The following is a 17,039-nucleotide window of genomic DNA, read 5'->3' on the forward strand; positions in this document are numbered from 1 at the left end:
GTTACAGAGAGTGTTAAGTGCCTAAAGGTTGGAACAGTGGGGAAGTCCGACTTCAAAGGGGTTTGGTTTTTTAGGGCCACTCGTCTCAATGTCGGTGAAGAAACCAACTGATCCCTGTTCTTTAGAGTCCTGGGTAAAATTAACATCTCTGCTAACCTAGCAAAAATGGGGTTCCCATGCAGATGGGACTCCTTTGCGTTGTGGCTGTGCGTGCATTATCTGTTTGAGTCCAGATCCGCTGAGTGAGAGAGGAAAGAGGTTCATCCACTCCGCTGCCATGAAGATTTGGCTGGGTGATATCCCAAACCACTACGATGACAACCTATGGGAAACGTTTGCAAGAGCTGCAGTCCAGTAGCATAACAAGACTGATTGCTACGTGTGTTCTGTCATGCCTAAATCTACCAAGCAGCCTACCTTGTACATAACCCCCATGAACATCTCACAGGCTATTTGTTTTGCATCATATGCATTCCAGTTTATGCCTGCTCAGTTAATGAATGCCCCGACTGGGAAGATTATGATGGAACGAGTGTGCAAAGGAGTAAAGTCGTCACTGTTCTCTAACAGCAATGTTACAGGCTATCCCACCAAGATGAAGGCTGTTATGCCTAAAGGAATGAAACATCCAGTGTATTCACTCACCTAGAGAGAACGATATGGTGAAGGTAGGACATGCAGCAGGATGCCAGAGTACCATCACTGACCTTTACTCTGACTTTGTCTGCGGCATTGTCCCTAATGGAACGTACACCAGCTGTTCTACGTGGAAACCACAAGTCAACTTTCCTACAGAGGGTGGCTGGTTCCTGTGTGGAGGAGACAGCATCTATCCATTGTTGTCTGTAAACTGGTCAGGTACATGTGCTCCTGTTTTAGTTTCTGACCACACTGTCATCATCTCAGCTCAAGCTGTGAAGGAAAATCATCGTTCTAATAAGAGGAGAAGAGAACTCAGCTCCAGCTCAGTGTTCCAACCCCATGATCCCATGTGGGGTTCCAACGTTCCCTCTGAACATAAGCACTGGAGCACAGCGAATAAAATACTACCTTCACTTTCCCGTGGTTTGGAGTTGGTAAATCTATGCTGATGATTGAGACATTGGACTATAGAATGAAGACCCTGGCAAACATGACGATGGACATCAATAAAGGACAAAACAAACAATTAAGTGAAATGCGTTTAATGGTACTGCAAAACAGAATGGTTTTGGACATGTTAACTGCTAGCCAAGGTGGCGTATGTGTAATGATTGGAATTTCCTGCTGTACGTACATTTCTGATGCAAATGAAACTCATATTACTAAAGCTATGTCTGTTTTGAAGAATCTGCAACAAGCAATGTCCCAGGATGTTGTTCCTCTAAGTATGAACTTTCTCTCCTGGTTCTTTTCAGGATCGTGGTGGAACCTTTTACTAAAAATAATGACACCTATTATTATTGTTCTTATTATTCTTTGTGTTTTTACTGCTTGTGTAATCCCATGCCTAAAGTCTATGATTGCTAAAACTATGGGAAATGTAATGTTTCAATATCAAATGCTTTCACAAATCCCTTTTGAAGAAATACACCCCGTAGTTTAACTTTTCCCTTGTTAAATGCTTAACAAAATGACGGTCTCATTGAAAATGCAGAATGCAAGTAATGAGTGCTCGAAGTAGTTTTAGTTAAGCTTTCAATTGTAAATAAAATGATTAAAAGGGGGGAAAATGTTAGAAAATGTGAATGTAATCATTTCATTATGTGAATGTAATCATCTTATTTTTATCAAGTTACAGGTATTTGGCTTGTTTTAAGAGTTTGCCTTTAGGAAAGTTCTGTTGTATTTAACCTTAGGCAGGAATAACAAATAATTATCTCAGATAAGGAATCCCTTGCTCCCTTCTTTGCTTTCCACCCCCATGTTGTAAATTCCTGAAGCCTCCTGACCCTTTTTCAACCCTCATGTTGTAACCTCCTGACCCAACCCCCCTGACCCTTTTCTCTTTGATGTGTGATAATAAAGACAGAAGGACAGAGATGACCCGGCGCAGACGATACCAAACTTTCAGGGAGTGCAGTTCTCCGTTTGGGTCATCCTCTGTCCTCTTCTATAAGAAGAGTCTGAAACTTGTGTTGTGTGCTTTTCATTCTAGGATAAAATGGGTTATCTTTAATAACCCTATCACAAGTGTTTCCCAAATGTTTGCTGGTGGCCTGTATTGTCTGGACCAGAACAAAGGCAAGTCTGAGCCTTGAGAAGCACTGCTTTATCCCAACTCAAGATCTGATAGAACATTCTTGCTTAATTTACACTTAGCCTAAGATGTGTCACAGCATTTCAATAACTCCAAATGGTAAAGATGGGAACCACTTACATCATAACCAGTGGAGCTTACAGAAAAAAAAAATGCCTTTCACCATTTGGGAGGGAAGTCATGGCAGGGAAGTTATAAAAATCCAGCCCTTATTGTGTTTACATACTTTACACTCGTAGAATCTGTCTTTGAAAATTCAGGGGATAGGTTCATTTTTCCATCTTGAATATTTCTAAGGTAATATCCAACCAACCATCCACTGTAGGGCGGTGCTGAGTTGAGACTTGTTCTAAAAAATGTTTTTATTGCTCGCCACTAGAAGGGGCTGCAATGGTTTCCTTCCAGTTTTCCGTTTCAGACCAGCAACATCAGCCAAGTAAACCCTTATAAAATGATTGCAGCAAAGCATTCAGTAATTGGTGATAGAGTCACGCCTGAAGGCTCTGCCAGGGGTGTATCGATTGAACAAAAGCACATTAATAACTGACTCATATTGTTGATTAGAGGTTACAGCAGTTTCACATTTAAGTGTAAAATACCCTAATGCACAGCTGAGGCACCCAGGCCTCTCACTGAATTCAAGGCCCAAATCATCCGACCTCCATCGCCATGCTGGGCAGTTGGCATGAGGTGTTTGTGCTGATTGGCTGAGTTTGTTTTTTCTCAAACATTGTGCTTGAGACCAAACGTTAGTTTTTTTTCTTGCTCTCATCTGTCCAAAGGGATTTGTTGCAGATCTGACTTTGCAAACTTAAGTCCTGGTGTCACATTTTTACCAGAGAGAGCAGGGTTTCCTTTCTAATCCTTCCAAAATACCATATTTGTTCAGTAATTTTTGTAATGTGATGAACTTTAACATCTAAAACATTAACTCTGGCCTATGGAGTGTGACATGGAGCTCTTGGGATTTTCTTTTCTGTATTGCAACCTCTGGCCTTACATTTGAATCTACTGAGACATTCACTCCTTGGATGTTTGGGGAATTTCCTGACATGTTTCCTACTTGTGAATAACTTTAAAGAATGTGGAATGATGGACTTTGTTTGGGATTGGCCTAAAACTGCCTCCCATATTATTGTGCGCCAATGGTTCTGTCAGACCAAACCCACAGACGTTCATGCTTTTAAAAAGATGGTCACACTAATTGACTGTCCTTAGTGTTTCAGAAACGTCTGGTGTCATCTTTTTTTAGTAAATAATGACAGTGTGAAATATGCTGGTTGTTGGAAATAACGTTGAGCCAAACTGAGGCAGAGGCAAAGTAAAGTGAAAAACATCTGCTGCAGAGTTAAAAATCAAGCAAAGACGTGCTCTGACCTGTGGCACGGTTTGTCCGCTGTGGTGTTGAGCTGGAAGGTGTTTTCAAAGTTATACAGACTGAGAACCCCCATGTTCAGCGTTTCCAGCTGAATACAGCCCCTGAATCCTGTTGAATTGCTAAGTTGGGAAGGCAGCTGAAAAACATAAATTATGAGAAATTAAAGACAATTTATTTCCTTCCGGTTATTTTATCATCAACACATCCTGATCCTCATTGTCTCAAAATAGATTATGATAAATGAATGTATGACAAGCACCGTACACAAAGAATACCACGTTTATCTGAACAAACAACTGGTTGTGTGTTTTTGGTATTTACTTTAGTAAAATGTTTTGTTTTTGTCCTGGGGATATCTGGGAACATTTGATAATCTTACTTTTGCTTTTCAGATTTCTTATATTTTGAATATCTATAGTATTCACCCTGTCTGTAACCCAAAACATGACTTTTGGGGCCAAGTGGCAGCACCACTCCATGTAATAGTGAATGTAACCGGACAAGTGAGGCCCCTGGCCCGACTTTGCTTACTTTGAAAGAGTCCGGGGGTCCACCAACATAGAAGACCGTGTCGTCAGTCAGGAGATTGAGCAGTCCCTCAGTACCTTCAGTCTTTCCAACAGCTTTGGTGACAACAGTGACCCCATTTATCAATGACGAGACGGCCATATTACCAAACTGGAGGATTCTGTGTTGAAACAGATGGCATAACAGGCCGATTACATAACATAGATTAAGTACATGCACCCTATATATACATGGAAGTCTGAAAAAGCTATTTTCAGCAAATGTATACATTAAATTGTATTGGCCGTATGTGGAAAATCAAATTAAAGTTAATGGAAAGACACGAGCTAACGGTTTTTCATCAGTTCTTTCCTTAACTGTGCCAAAATGGTTTCTTTCTCACTTGGTAGACTGGAACTACTGTGTATGATTTGATTGTTTTCAATCTAAGCAAAAGTCACATTTGGGGTACCTCAGGGTTACCCCAAATGAGGTACCTTTATTCAATGTCTACATGCTAACTCAAGATGAGATCAGAGAACAATACAGAGTCTCTTGAACATCACAATATATGCCGACGACAAACAACTTTATGTTTTTGTGTCATCACATGACCACAGTCTCTTATAGTCACCATATGTGTTCATAATGCAAAGCCAGTATTTGCTTCAGCCTAATCCAGAACATACAAATGTTTTTGGCCTAAGTAGACCCAAAAATGGAAAAAAATAAAGGGTACCAGAAAAAACCTTTTATAATTATGGACATCTTACAACCTTAAACATTTCCATAATTCTCTTGTAAGATTAAGACACTAAAAAAATGGTAAATCCTCTTATTTAACGTATATTAGATCCTTGTAATGGTGTCTTTACAGGTGTTTGAAATCATGGGCGTAGGTTTGATTTCAACTTTGGTAGGGACACTGGTCTCAAGTTTCATTGGTCCTACGCAATATGCATGCCCCTATTTTTTTATACTTGACGTAAGCATCAGGGGACATTTCGTTTAAAGAGAAAAGCAGCATTTTTTGCTACATTAATACAAATTTTATAAGCACTATATATATATATTGTATATAAATAAAAAGCTGATCCTTAATTTGTAATTAAAATCAATTAGACATCACCTGAAGCACTGAAGGGCCAGCTGCTTCACCTCCAAGCTGCCCTGCATCATTATAACTTGATATTTGTGTTTCCTATAATCATATAATGTTACTATTATACAAGTGTGTTTTTAGTATTAAAGGATTAAATGTAACAACCTTTTATATCATCCTATGATACTTACTGTCTGAGTGTTGAAATAGCTCCTTATGTCTCTTTTCTTTTTTGGTGGCATCATCTACAATCACAACACTAAGCATGAGCCTAAGTTTATTCAAATATAAAATCGCTTTTAACAATTATTAAAAGAAAATAAAACACTATATTATCCGTAATGCAATAATATCCAAAATAAACAGCCAGATTCAAGCATTTTTACCAGACACTAATGTTTGTACTAATTTACTTATGGACTGTGTGGAAATCTATGTAAAATCAAACCAATGTGTTCCTCTGTTTGCACTTTATCCTATTTCTAAAAGTAGAAATAGTCAATTAAATAGCACTTTTATGTGGAACCCTGCTATTTATATCTGAACCGTCTTAAAGGGATTTTTTGAAAGCTTACATTTCTCCAGCAGTCTTCAGAACTCCTGCCTGACACAGAATATTTAGTTTTATAAAATAAAAAAAGTTTTTTGTTGATAAAATGTATTATACTTCTGAATTAATTATTATTTTAAGATGCTAACGTTGGTTACTTACATTTCTTAAGTTCCACAAATGAAAACTACTCTCTCCTGCTTCTTCTATCGCCTGTTATAGCGTAGATAATATAATTTTTTTTAATTGGGACTAGTTTCGTAGTCTAATATTCGTTTAATTCACGCAGTATTCTAGCGTGAATTAAATTTAAATTAATAATAATAATAATAATACATTTTATTTAAAAGGCGCCTTTCTAGACACTCAAGGTCGCCGTACAGAAGGGTAAAAAACAGAATGTCAGGAACAGAATCAAAACAAAAAACATTTAAAAAATAAATAAAAAAAATAAATAAATACCGAGGCTGGGACAGGGAAATTGATAATTAAAGAGAATAGGCGGTCTTAAACAGATGAGTTTTGAGTTGTGATTTAAAATTTTGAAGTGAGTCCGTGTTTCTAAGTAGGGGTGGTAGAGAGTTCCAGAGGCGGGGGGCAGAGCGGCTGAATGCTCTGCTCCCCATGGTGGTGAGACGGGCGGAAGGGACAGACAGGTGTAAAGCAGATGAGGATCTAAGAGCACGGGAGGGGGTGGGAATGTGCAGGAGGCCTGACAGATAAGGGGGGGCTAGGTGGTGAAGGGCCTTGAATGTCACCATGAGAATTTTATATTGAATGCGGAACTGCACGGGGAGCCAGTGAAGCTGTTGGAGGACCGGGGTGATGTGGTGGATAGAGGGAGTTCTTGTTATGCTGCGAGCAGCTGAGTTCTGGACCAGTTGTAGTTTATGGAGTGATTTCTGAGGAAGGCCAAAGAGGAGAGAGTTGCAGTAATCCAGTCGGGAGGTGACAAGGCTGTGCACAAGTATGGCAGCAGTGTGTGGGGTAAGGGAGGGACGGAGGCGGTTGATGTTTCTTAAGTGAAAGTAGGCAGACCGGGTAATGTTATTGATATGGGATTGAAAAGATAGGGTGCTATCGAGGATGACACCCAGACTCTTAACCTGGGGGGAGGGGGAGATGGAGGAACTGTCAATAACAAGTGGGAAACTGTCAGTTTTGGAAAGAGTTGATTTGGTGCCGATGAGGAGAACCTCAGTTTTACTACTGTTTAATTGAAGGAAGTTTTTGGTGAACCAGGCTTTTATTTCACAGATGCAATTTGTGAGGGAGGTGGGGGGAAGAGAGGACGATGGTTGTGTGGAGAGGTAGAGCTGGGTGTCATCAGCATAGCAATGGAATTGGATGTTAAATTTGCGGAAGATATTGCCAAGGGGAAGGAGGTAGATGATGAAGAGGAGGGGCCCGAGTACAGAGCCCTGGGGCACGCCTGAGGTGAGGGGGGAGGGGGTGGATTTGAGGGTCTTCAGTTGAATGTACTGAGTGCGGTCAGAGAAGTAGGAAATAAACCAGTCCAACGGAGTGTTAGTGATGCCAATGGAAGAAAGCCTACTGAGGAGAGTGGTGTGACAGATGGTGTCAAAGGCTGCACTCAGGTCGAGGAGGATGAGGATGGTGAGTAGTCCAGAATCAGATGCCATGAGGAGGAAATTTCGCGCTGCAAGCATGCACGCACATGCACGCACTAGAAAACAGCCAACCAGGGAGAGAGAAGGCGGGACTTAAGGCAAAACAACCAATGAGAGTGGAGTTAAACAGCACAGTTACGTGCGCTGCGTACAGGAAAGACCGACTGGACACGCAGGCTGGCAGACGGAGCTGCAGCAGCAGCCGCCGCCAAGCAGCGGAGCTGCGAGAGGAAAATAAGCGACTGCTGTAACAACGCTGTATTGTAAATTATAAACATGTTATTCACATCGAATTATTGGTAGGGACAATTAGGTCGGTCCAAAATTTTGGTAGGGACATGTCCCTATGGTCCCTATACAAACCTACGCCCATGTTTGAAATATATAAAAAAAGAAAATTTATCAGGCAACTGCATTAAATCTAAAATGCTGCTGCTAAAGTCCTGATCAACACCAGGAAAATGGATCCCAACAGTACTCTAAAACACTGAATAGTTGTGGAGAGATTTTAAAACACTGCTATTAGTCTAAAAACTATTGACTGGTCTGGAGCCTACCTCTAGTTAGTTAGTCTTAGAGTTAGTTGTCAGGTATGAACCTCGTGTGGTCACTCAGTGTTTCTTGGACCAGAACTAAACATTAAGAGGCACCATTTATTTCTTTCATTTCTTGAACTGAAATCCTGAGATGCTCCCTACACTGCTGATGTCCTGTTTATTCCCACCTGATTGGAGGGTCAGAGGTACATGGCACCAATCAAAGCAGTGATTGGACCATGAATGATCCAACTGTAAATCAGCCTCTAATCAGTTATTAGGAAGGGAAAACAATATTTTACCTTTCCAACACAACGTAGTTGAATTTTACACCAGATTTGAGGTCTTCAGTCATCTTCACCTCAGTAGTACTTCCACCGATATTAAAATACCAATACAGCCTGTTCTCCGTCAAAGTCATGCCCATGAATTCCTTATCCGACTACAAATACAAGAGACAGTTGTGATGATTTTAACAGTCATACGCATTTGGCCCCTTTATCCACAAAATGTCCCTTAATGTTGCTGTGGGGGTCAGGCGTACATTTTTGCTGCCAAGGAAGAAAACGAGCTGTGATTCCTCGTCACCAGTGGAACGCTTTCTGGTCTTTGGTTCTGCCAGCGAGATGTAGAACTTCAGGGAGGTGAAGGCAGCCAGGTCAGCCAGGTTAGACGGGGTCCGAACCTGAGCAGCAGACCTCCCGTTAAATTTCATGGACACGCTCACCTGGGGAGGCAACACAAGGAGGGGAAAGAACCATCATTCGACAGAGTTAGAATCAAACGCAGACCATTAAACTTTGCAGCCAGACTTGTTTTAAATGTAGAAATTGCAAAATTGCGCACCTTGCTGGCAGCGTTGCGCGCCTCCTGAATGAGCTTACGGATACGGTTGATGTTCTCAGAGATGTTTGGCATTTGGACGGAGAAATTCTGCAGGTTGTCAAGTTTCTTCATCAACGTGGGAATGTGTTCTTCCAGCTTTTGCACTAAGAATTTAAAGTAACAGACGTTATTTGAGGTAATTCAGTAGTTCAATGTGATTGAGTTTAAGAGAGCGGTACTCATATTGTTTTAATTCAATTCAATTTAATTCAGTTTTATTTATATAGCGCCAATTCATGAAGCATGTCATCTCAAGGCACTTTACAAAGCCAAATTCAATCAGATTATACAGATTGGTCGAAAATGTCCTATATAAAGGGAACCCAGTTGATTGCCTCAAAGTCTCTCCAAGCAGCATTCACTCTTGGAGAAGCGTAGAGCCACAGGGAGAGTCGTCTGCATTGTACATGGCTTTGCAGCAATCCCTCATACTGAGCATGCATGAAGCGACAGTGGAAAGAAAAACCACCCATTAACGGGAAGGAAAACCTCCAGCAGAACCAGAACCAGGCTCAGTGTGAACGCTCATCTGCCTCGACCGACTGGGGGTTAGAGAAGACAGAGCAGAGACACAACAAGAGAGACAAAAAAGCACAGAAGCACACATTGATCCAGTAATCTGTTCTACATTAGATGGCGGGTGATCTGTCTTCCTTGGATGATGTCATGGCTAACAGAACGTAAGACCAGGTGTACCTACTACCTTCACTGCAAAAAGAGAACTAAAAATAAGTAAAATTTTGTTGAAATTAATGTATTTGCCCTTGATTTGAGCAGGTAAATAAGATTATTTGCTAATGCAATGAGTATTTTTACCCCTAAAATAAGATAATTAGAAATCCTGCACTTAAAATAAGGTGATGGAGATGAATTGTTCCTATTTTAAGTGCAAAAATCTTATTCCATTGGCAAATAGTCCTATTTATCTGCTCAAATCAAGGAAAAATACTTTAATTTCAAGAAAAAAATTCTTATTTTTAGGTCTATTTTTGCAGTGTTACTAACCCTCTTTATGTTCATGCTCGGTCCCATTCAGAATTTCTCTTTAAGTAGTTGCTACTTTTATTTGAAGAGTGATTACTAACAGGTTATTTATTGACTCTGTAAGCGACAAGATCCAATATAATCATTCAATTTCAAATGAAGTGTAAATTATGTGATTATGGACTATATCTATCACCTTATCATAAAAAGCTCATTGATTAAGTAAAATAATTTACCATTCTGATTGATTACCGATAGGCTCGACATTGCTAGAATATATTAGAAAAGATATTTACAAGTGGGTAGCTTAATGATTTCTACATTTATTGTTCCACCGTGTATGAGCCTAAAGAAGCAACATCTGGCTGGATGCTCTTTCTTTCTTGCACTACGAAATATTATACCTGCCATTGAATAATCTGAAACAATTACACCTGATTTTAGCTAATAAACAGATATGTTAAGTCAACCCAAAGTCTAGAAAGAACAAATGAAGAAAAACAAGTACAGAGGAAAAGATGATAAGGAAAAATTATAAGGATTAGACAGTGAAGTTAAAATAAGCTCTTCAGTATTCCCACCCGTTTCGCTGGCATTCATCAGGGCCTTGTTGATGTCATCGCTGGTGGAGTTTGTTTCACCGTAAGCTTGCTGCCATTGGTCCAGCTGCTCCTTGATGGGGCGCAACTTGTTGTTGACCTCGGTGGCCGTACTGTTTGCTTTATCTACCAAAGATTTTGCTTCATTGATCTCCTTAGTCACATCTACAAATAAGACACAAACAAAAACAAATGAGCACTAAAACACTGTAAAATTGTCAACAGCACAGGACTAACTCAGACATGATTTATCTCTAAGTTTAAAAGAATGAAAACAGATCAGAAACATTTAATCCCAATTACTTGTTTTTATCTTTTTACAACTTACCATGGCTGATGTTTAACTTTTGTGTTTGGGCATTCTCCATCAGAAAAATATCACTGTCATAGTTTGCAGCAGAAACACTATTTATGCTCCATCTAAAGCAGTACTAGTAACTCTAATAATAACGTATCACACTTGTCCATCTGCACTGAATTACAATTATGTATAATGATATGCAGCCTTTAGTAAAATAATCATTCACCAACAGCTTTCTGTGCATCTGACACAGTAGCACAATAGTACCACGATAGTAATACAATCTCTTGCTGAGCTGTTACAGAAAATTTAGGACATATATATATATATATAAGTTTCAAAAATAACCTGAGTAAATACTAAAAAGTTGTAATTAAATGGTAGATATACAAAATAACTTGGCCTACAACTGCAGTCAAGCATTTGTGATGACTGGAGTCTTTAACATCATGGTGTTTGGTTGTTTTTTAAAATGCTGTGTTTCATGCCAGATAAGTAATCTTTTAAATCTACAGATCCAGCAGTGATCCCACCAAGCAGCAGCTGGAAATATTGAGCTCAGTTAAAGTTTTAGTTATAATTGATTTTAGAATCTGTTTGATGATCTGAAAGAAAATGAAAAAGCAAAAATAGTTTGAATCATAAAGGATAAAAACACTTTTTCACTGCATCGCATGGGAGAGAACTTAATTTTCAAGAACATTTTCTTTCATATCTTCAACGTTTGACCTAAAGTAATTTATTAAATTAATTAAAGGAATTTGGAGGCCATCATTTGTGACAAGATAAAAAAAAAGCTAGAGCTGCTTTATTTTTAATGGTGTTTTTTTGTTCTGTTTTTTTGCGGTTTATGTTAAAAAGCTCAAAACTATTCCAGCCATCTAAATCTAAACATTAACATTCCTGCAGCAGAACCTCTGGAGCCAGGGTTGTTTCAACATCCTAACACTGATAAGTTCAGGCCTTCCAGAGATCTGTCATCATATTGGTTTATACAAGCCCCGGTGCTTGTATAAACATGCATATTTCATGGTTTTCTCACATTGTTCTGATTTTCCTCTATTTAATTTGAATATTGCATTTCTTTTACGTAATTTGTGCATTTTAACCTAAATATGCCATGTATTATCAATTAATAATTGTGCAATGTTTTCTTTTACCCTTTCTTATAAGTTAATTTACTACTACTTTACAACTTTAGTTTAAATTAGCTTTTTTATTGAAATTACTTTATCTACTTAACTCTGGTGTACCCTGTCTGTGTGTTTTTACCATTGTCACACCCAAATGTCACCATTGTGGGACAATAAAGGAATTTCTATTTTATATCCTATAAAGACCTCTGCATGAATAAGCAGGCTCACTGGCTGCAGAAAAAGTGAGTGGTAGATCAAATTGTTCTACTATGGCTTAATTTAAAGGTCAGGGGATTTAATCCTAAAATACGCATAAGAGTTTCTGATTGGTTAACTTTCTCCCTCCACATAAAACGCCACTAAACTGACAGGAAATCCTTCATTAGGCTCATTTGGACAAATATATATAAGTATCCCCATAATTATTTAAAATGTAATTTAAAAATATGTAAGATTAAATTTTTTTTCCCACTTCAAACCTTTTAGGAATAGTCTGAATGCTGAAGCTTGATTTAATCTTTATAATAATAATAATAATAATAATAATAATAATAATAATAATAATAATCATACAAGCTTTGATATGTTTAATGTGCTTACTCGAGGTAGAGTTGAGGCTTTTCTTTATTGCTTCCAAATCCTTCATTGCTTGATCTTGTTTGGCCTTGGCTTTGCTCAGGCGTTCCTGAGCATCGTCCAGCTTGTCCTTCAGGGCTGCGCGACAGAAAAGGCATGGTTAACACTTCAAATTCCTAAAACTGGGTCTCGCTTTAAAAAAAGAAGACGAGAAACAACGTATTTACTGGTGTTGAGTTCATCGTTCAGCTGGTTAACTTCATCAAGCAGCTCCATGCTGTGGTTCTTCAGAGAACCCGCTGACTGTCCAAGGTCCTCGTTCTTTACTTTCTAAAAGTATTTAGAAAAAAAAATGAATATGAAAAAAAAATAGAAAGATTTACGTACTTTTAAAAATCACCTGTTTATGTCTGTTCATGTGTGTGTGTGTGTGTGTGTGTGTGTGTGTGTGTGTGTACTTGTTTTGTTGCCTATTCGGGACATTTTCTGGCCAACTTTCTTAAGAGCCCTGAACCTTATGAGGACCAAAGCTCGGTTCTAGTGCAGTGGACCCCAATTTTCAGTTTAAGGAATTAGGCTTAAAAGTATGGTATGAATTACATTTAGGTTAGGTTTAGAAATTAACTGGTGTTGGTCAGAGTCAGGCATAAATGCAATTACTAAAATTAATGGATGTCAACACAAAGTATTGGAAGAAATACAAACGTATATGTGTGTGTGTGTGTGTGTGTATGCTTGTTCTTGTACTTGAGTGAGAACTTTTTTGCTCATTTTACTTGTAAAGTGAGGACCTTTTCTTTTGGTCCACGATTTTTTATGGGCTAGGGGTTATGTTTAGAACAAAGGTGTCAATTAGGTTAAAGTTGGGGTTAGATATAAAACGTTTGGGTTAGGCCTTAGAAAGGCTTGAAGATGAAAGGGAGTCTATGGACGTCAAGGCATGGTCCTCACTTTCTATTTTAAACAAGGATGTGTGTGTGTGTGTGTACCTTACCTGCAGAGTGTCATTTGCAGCCTTCTCAGCCATTCTCGCAGCCTCTTCTGCCGCACTGATGTTATTGACAATGTTGTTGTAGACTTTTGTTAAATCCACCGACGGATCCTTGTTGGTGTCTGACACCAAACTGCGGTGGCGACACATCACAGATTAATTTCCTTTTATCAATCTCTGCAACTATGTTTTCCCTTTCCGTTTCCATCAGGGACATTTTAGCTGGAGTCACAGAGCATGCCCACCTGCTCAGGTTCATGGCCAACGCGTTCAGCAGCTCTGCGTGTTTCTCCGCCTTCTCCACCAGGGGGATTAGGGAGTTGGTGGCAGCAAACGTTTGCACCTTCTTTGCCAAAGGGGACCTGGCTCCATCCAGCTGCGCTGCCAGACCTTCATAGTCCTAACAAAAACAAATACAACACCTGTTTAAAACAGCTTTGCCTCTATTCATAACTAGGTCCAGACTAAAGTATGGACACCAAAGGTAGTGGCATCATGAGTGGAGCGACTTGTTATCAGGCAGTGTGTGGAGCTTCTAAAACAGGATTGTTCTTGTAGGTGGATTACACAGCAGGACTAAATTTTACTATGCATGTTGTAACCCTCTGTCTCATTGACTTGCATAACTGGGACAACATATTTAATGTTTATGCCCTTAACACTGGAGAAGAGACCGCCTGGTTGGTTTGTGCCTGGAGGCGTGGACTGAGGACAAACCGACTTAAACCAAGTTAAGACTAATCTTAACTTGATTAAAGTGGTTTAATCAAGTTACGCATCATCACACAAGAATATTGTTTTTGAATAGATTAGAATAGACTAGAAAGACCTTTACTGTCCCACAATGGGGGAATTTGGGGGTGACAGTGGCAAAAACACATAGACAGGAAACACCAGATTAAGTGATGTGAATAAAAAACAGCCAATGGAAAGTAGAGTTGTAAAGCAGGGGTGCATGAACTTATCAGAAAGGGAAAAAAAAATTTTGTTCAAAGGTGACGCATCAGTGTTTTATCTAAGCATCCCTGGTGTGGGAAGCCACAGAGTCTGACTTCAGGTCAACTCAGGTACTGATTCAAGGACCCGGTTCTAATCTTTGACCAAAGCAACACCTGTACACACACAGCATATAATTTAAAATTCTCCTTCTAACATATAAAGCCCTTAATAATCAAGCTCCATCATATATCAGAGCTCTGATTACCCCGTATGTTCCTAACAGAGCACTTCGCTCTCAGACTGCAGGTCTGCTGGTGGTTCCTAGAGTCTCTAAAAGTAGAATGGGAGGCAGATCCTTTAGATATCAGGCTCCTCTCCTGTGGAACCAACTCCCAGTTTTGGTCCGTGAGGCAGACACCCCGTCTACTTTTAAGACTAATCTTAAAACTTTCCTTTTTGACAAAGTTAATAGTTAGAGAGGCTCATGTTACCCTGAGCTATCTCTGTAGTTATGCTGCTATAGTCTTAGGCTGCTGGAGGACATCTTCTCACTCTGCAACAAATACTACATTGCAAAAAGTCATTTTCAATATCAATACACTGCAGTGTTGATGCTTTGCAATAGATTGTGCAGCTCTCCCTGGAATTTTAAGGTTATTTAAAGTGATTATTTTCTTTACACCCTTTTTCAAATTTTTTTGCCTTCAAAATTTTTATTTATCACTTTATCAAATGTGTTCTCAGCCTAATTTTTTTATATACTATGCACTAAATGTTAGCTTTGCGGACCATCACTCTTTCCATACTTTAACAACTAATTGTCAGGTAAGAAAACATGTCTGAACCTTGAATAAAACAACATTAACATTTATGATACGCATGTCAGAGTTTCCATCAAAGCACAAGCTCTGTCATGTCTAACCTGTTGGGACTCCTGCAGTATCGAAACCACTGCGTTGACTTGCGTGACATCAGCAACAGCCATGTCCACCGTGTCACTCACTTCCTTCTGCTTCATTAACAGGTCTTCATTCATCCTCTGAGCGAAACACAGAGAGCAGACATCAGATACGCCCACACAGACGCTTGCATTCTTCGTTTTGGCAGATTGCTCACGTTGATTTCCTCCAGAAGTTTCTCGTTCACACTGTTGAGTTCTGCAGCTCTGCCGGTGTTGTTCACAGCCTCGTTGAGAGCCTCTCGCAGGTCCATCATTTCAGAGAGGAAGCGGAGCAAGCGGTCCCTGATGGCCTTGGTCAAGTTGAGGTTCTCCGCCTGATGATTGGCCAGCTCCTCGTTAACACGATCCAACACTGGCAGATTCAGAGACAGACAGAGATTTATTGAACTATAACCCATTCTGTCCCAATTTCCACTTTTTCCTTAAAATTATCAACCGACGTCATGTTAGTTCAGTCAGATCCTGACCGCAACAACTCTACTGCTGTTGAACTGCCAAACTACAACCCACAAACTCTGCACAACATTTGCAGTTTTTGCACATTTTAGCATCATTTTAGCTCATATAGCATTAAAAATGCTATTGGACTCCTAGTCTTAAAATTGCACAAACAAATGCATTCATGCACAAATGCCCTTGCACAATCCAATCTGTACATAAATAACGTCTCTTTTTTGTTACATTTCAATTGTTTGTATACTGTATATTTAAAATCTACTGTTTACTTCTAAATCTCTGCCGCACCTAAAACTGTAATTTAACTTCTACTGCGATTTACAAAAGCTGTACGAAACGAAATTTCGTTCTGTATGCACTTTGTGCATACCGAATGACAAATAAAGTTGTCTAAGTCTAAGTCTAACTCTACCGATCTAGTTAGCAGAATGATTGGGCAGGTGGGCTGACATCATAGTCTCGTTTTAGCAATCGTTAACCTAAAGCACCAAAAGGGCCTTGAATGAAGGAAACATGCTGCTGTGAATATTGCAATGGCAAGAACAGTTTCCAGGATTATCGACTTCAACCTGCAAAGAAAAAGACTTCCAAGAACATCTTCTTCTTCCCAGAAGCACTCCCCAGAATCGTACTGCCACCAGTGCAGAGCTTGCTCAACATCAGCAGCACGTAGGCACAGTGTGGTGAAGGCTTTTCCCAAAAAAATGGGCAGCAACGAAGCTACTTCTGACCAAGAAAACATAACTTCTTACGGTTCAAGAAAATGTAACCATAAGTACAAGAAAATTTGAGCATATTTCCCAATTTAGCCTCGCTACATCGGTTGCCAGTACATTTTAGGATTAATTTCATCTGCTTTTATCTGCTTTTAAATCTCTTAATGGCCTTACCCCACCTTACCTGTCTGAGCTGCTACATCCCTACACACCTTCCCGTTCCCTCAGATCAGCTGACCAGTTGGTACGGAGGGTGGGGTTGCCTTTGGTCTAATATCACTAATTTCATAACGTCCTCCAGGAGCAACTTATTCCTAACCTGACTCCGGCAGATGGATTTGCTCCGCATATCCGCATATCCATCTCCGCATATCCATCCGTTGAACTAATTTTGGGAAGGGGCGAAAATACTGGTTAGCTGATTGGCCTATGTTGGTGATAGACGGGCCAAATAAACCAATCAGATCAACGAAGCATGTTGACGTACTCGTCAACATGCTTCGTTGTCGCTCTGTTACGAGCGACGACCAAAACACAACCACAAGCCAAGCT

At 39.6% G+C, this 17,039-nt stretch overlaps 1 protein-coding gene across 1 annotated transcript in view; it reads right to left on the reverse strand.

The window, feature by feature from the left end:
• The window catches only part of lama5 (laminin, alpha 5), a 134,074-nt gene that overhangs the window by 23,989 nt on the left and 93,046 nt on the right, over nt 1-17,039 (reverse strand). The window contains exons 53-64 of the mRNA XM_036142469.1: nt 15,471-15,667; nt 15,277-15,393; nt 13,661-13,815; nt 13,419-13,548; nt 12,652-12,754; nt 12,449-12,562; nt 10,394-10,576; nt 8,790-8,932; nt 8,488-8,670; nt 8,246-8,385; nt 4,149-4,305; nt 3,617-3,753 (exon numbers count right to left, since the gene is read on the reverse strand). Of these exons, the coding sequence (XP_035998362.1) occupies nt 3,617-3,753; nt 4,149-4,305; nt 8,246-8,385; nt 8,488-8,670; nt 8,790-8,932; nt 10,394-10,576; nt 12,449-12,562; nt 12,652-12,754; nt 13,419-13,548; nt 13,661-13,815; nt 15,277-15,393; nt 15,471-15,667 (1,759 nt within the window). The remainder of the gene's footprint in view (nt 1-3,616; nt 3,754-4,148; nt 4,306-8,245; nt 8,386-8,487; nt 8,671-8,789; nt 8,933-10,393; nt 10,577-12,448; nt 12,563-12,651; nt 12,755-13,418; nt 13,549-13,660; nt 13,816-15,276; nt 15,394-15,470; nt 15,668-17,039) is intronic.

Source organism: Fundulus heteroclitus, chromosome 1, assembly GCF_011125445.2.
Source record: "Fundulus heteroclitus isolate FHET01 chromosome 1, MU-UCD_Fhet_4.1, whole genome shotgun sequence".
Lineage (NCBI taxonomy): Eukaryota > Metazoa > Chordata > Actinopteri > Cyprinodontiformes > Fundulidae > Fundulus > Fundulus heteroclitus.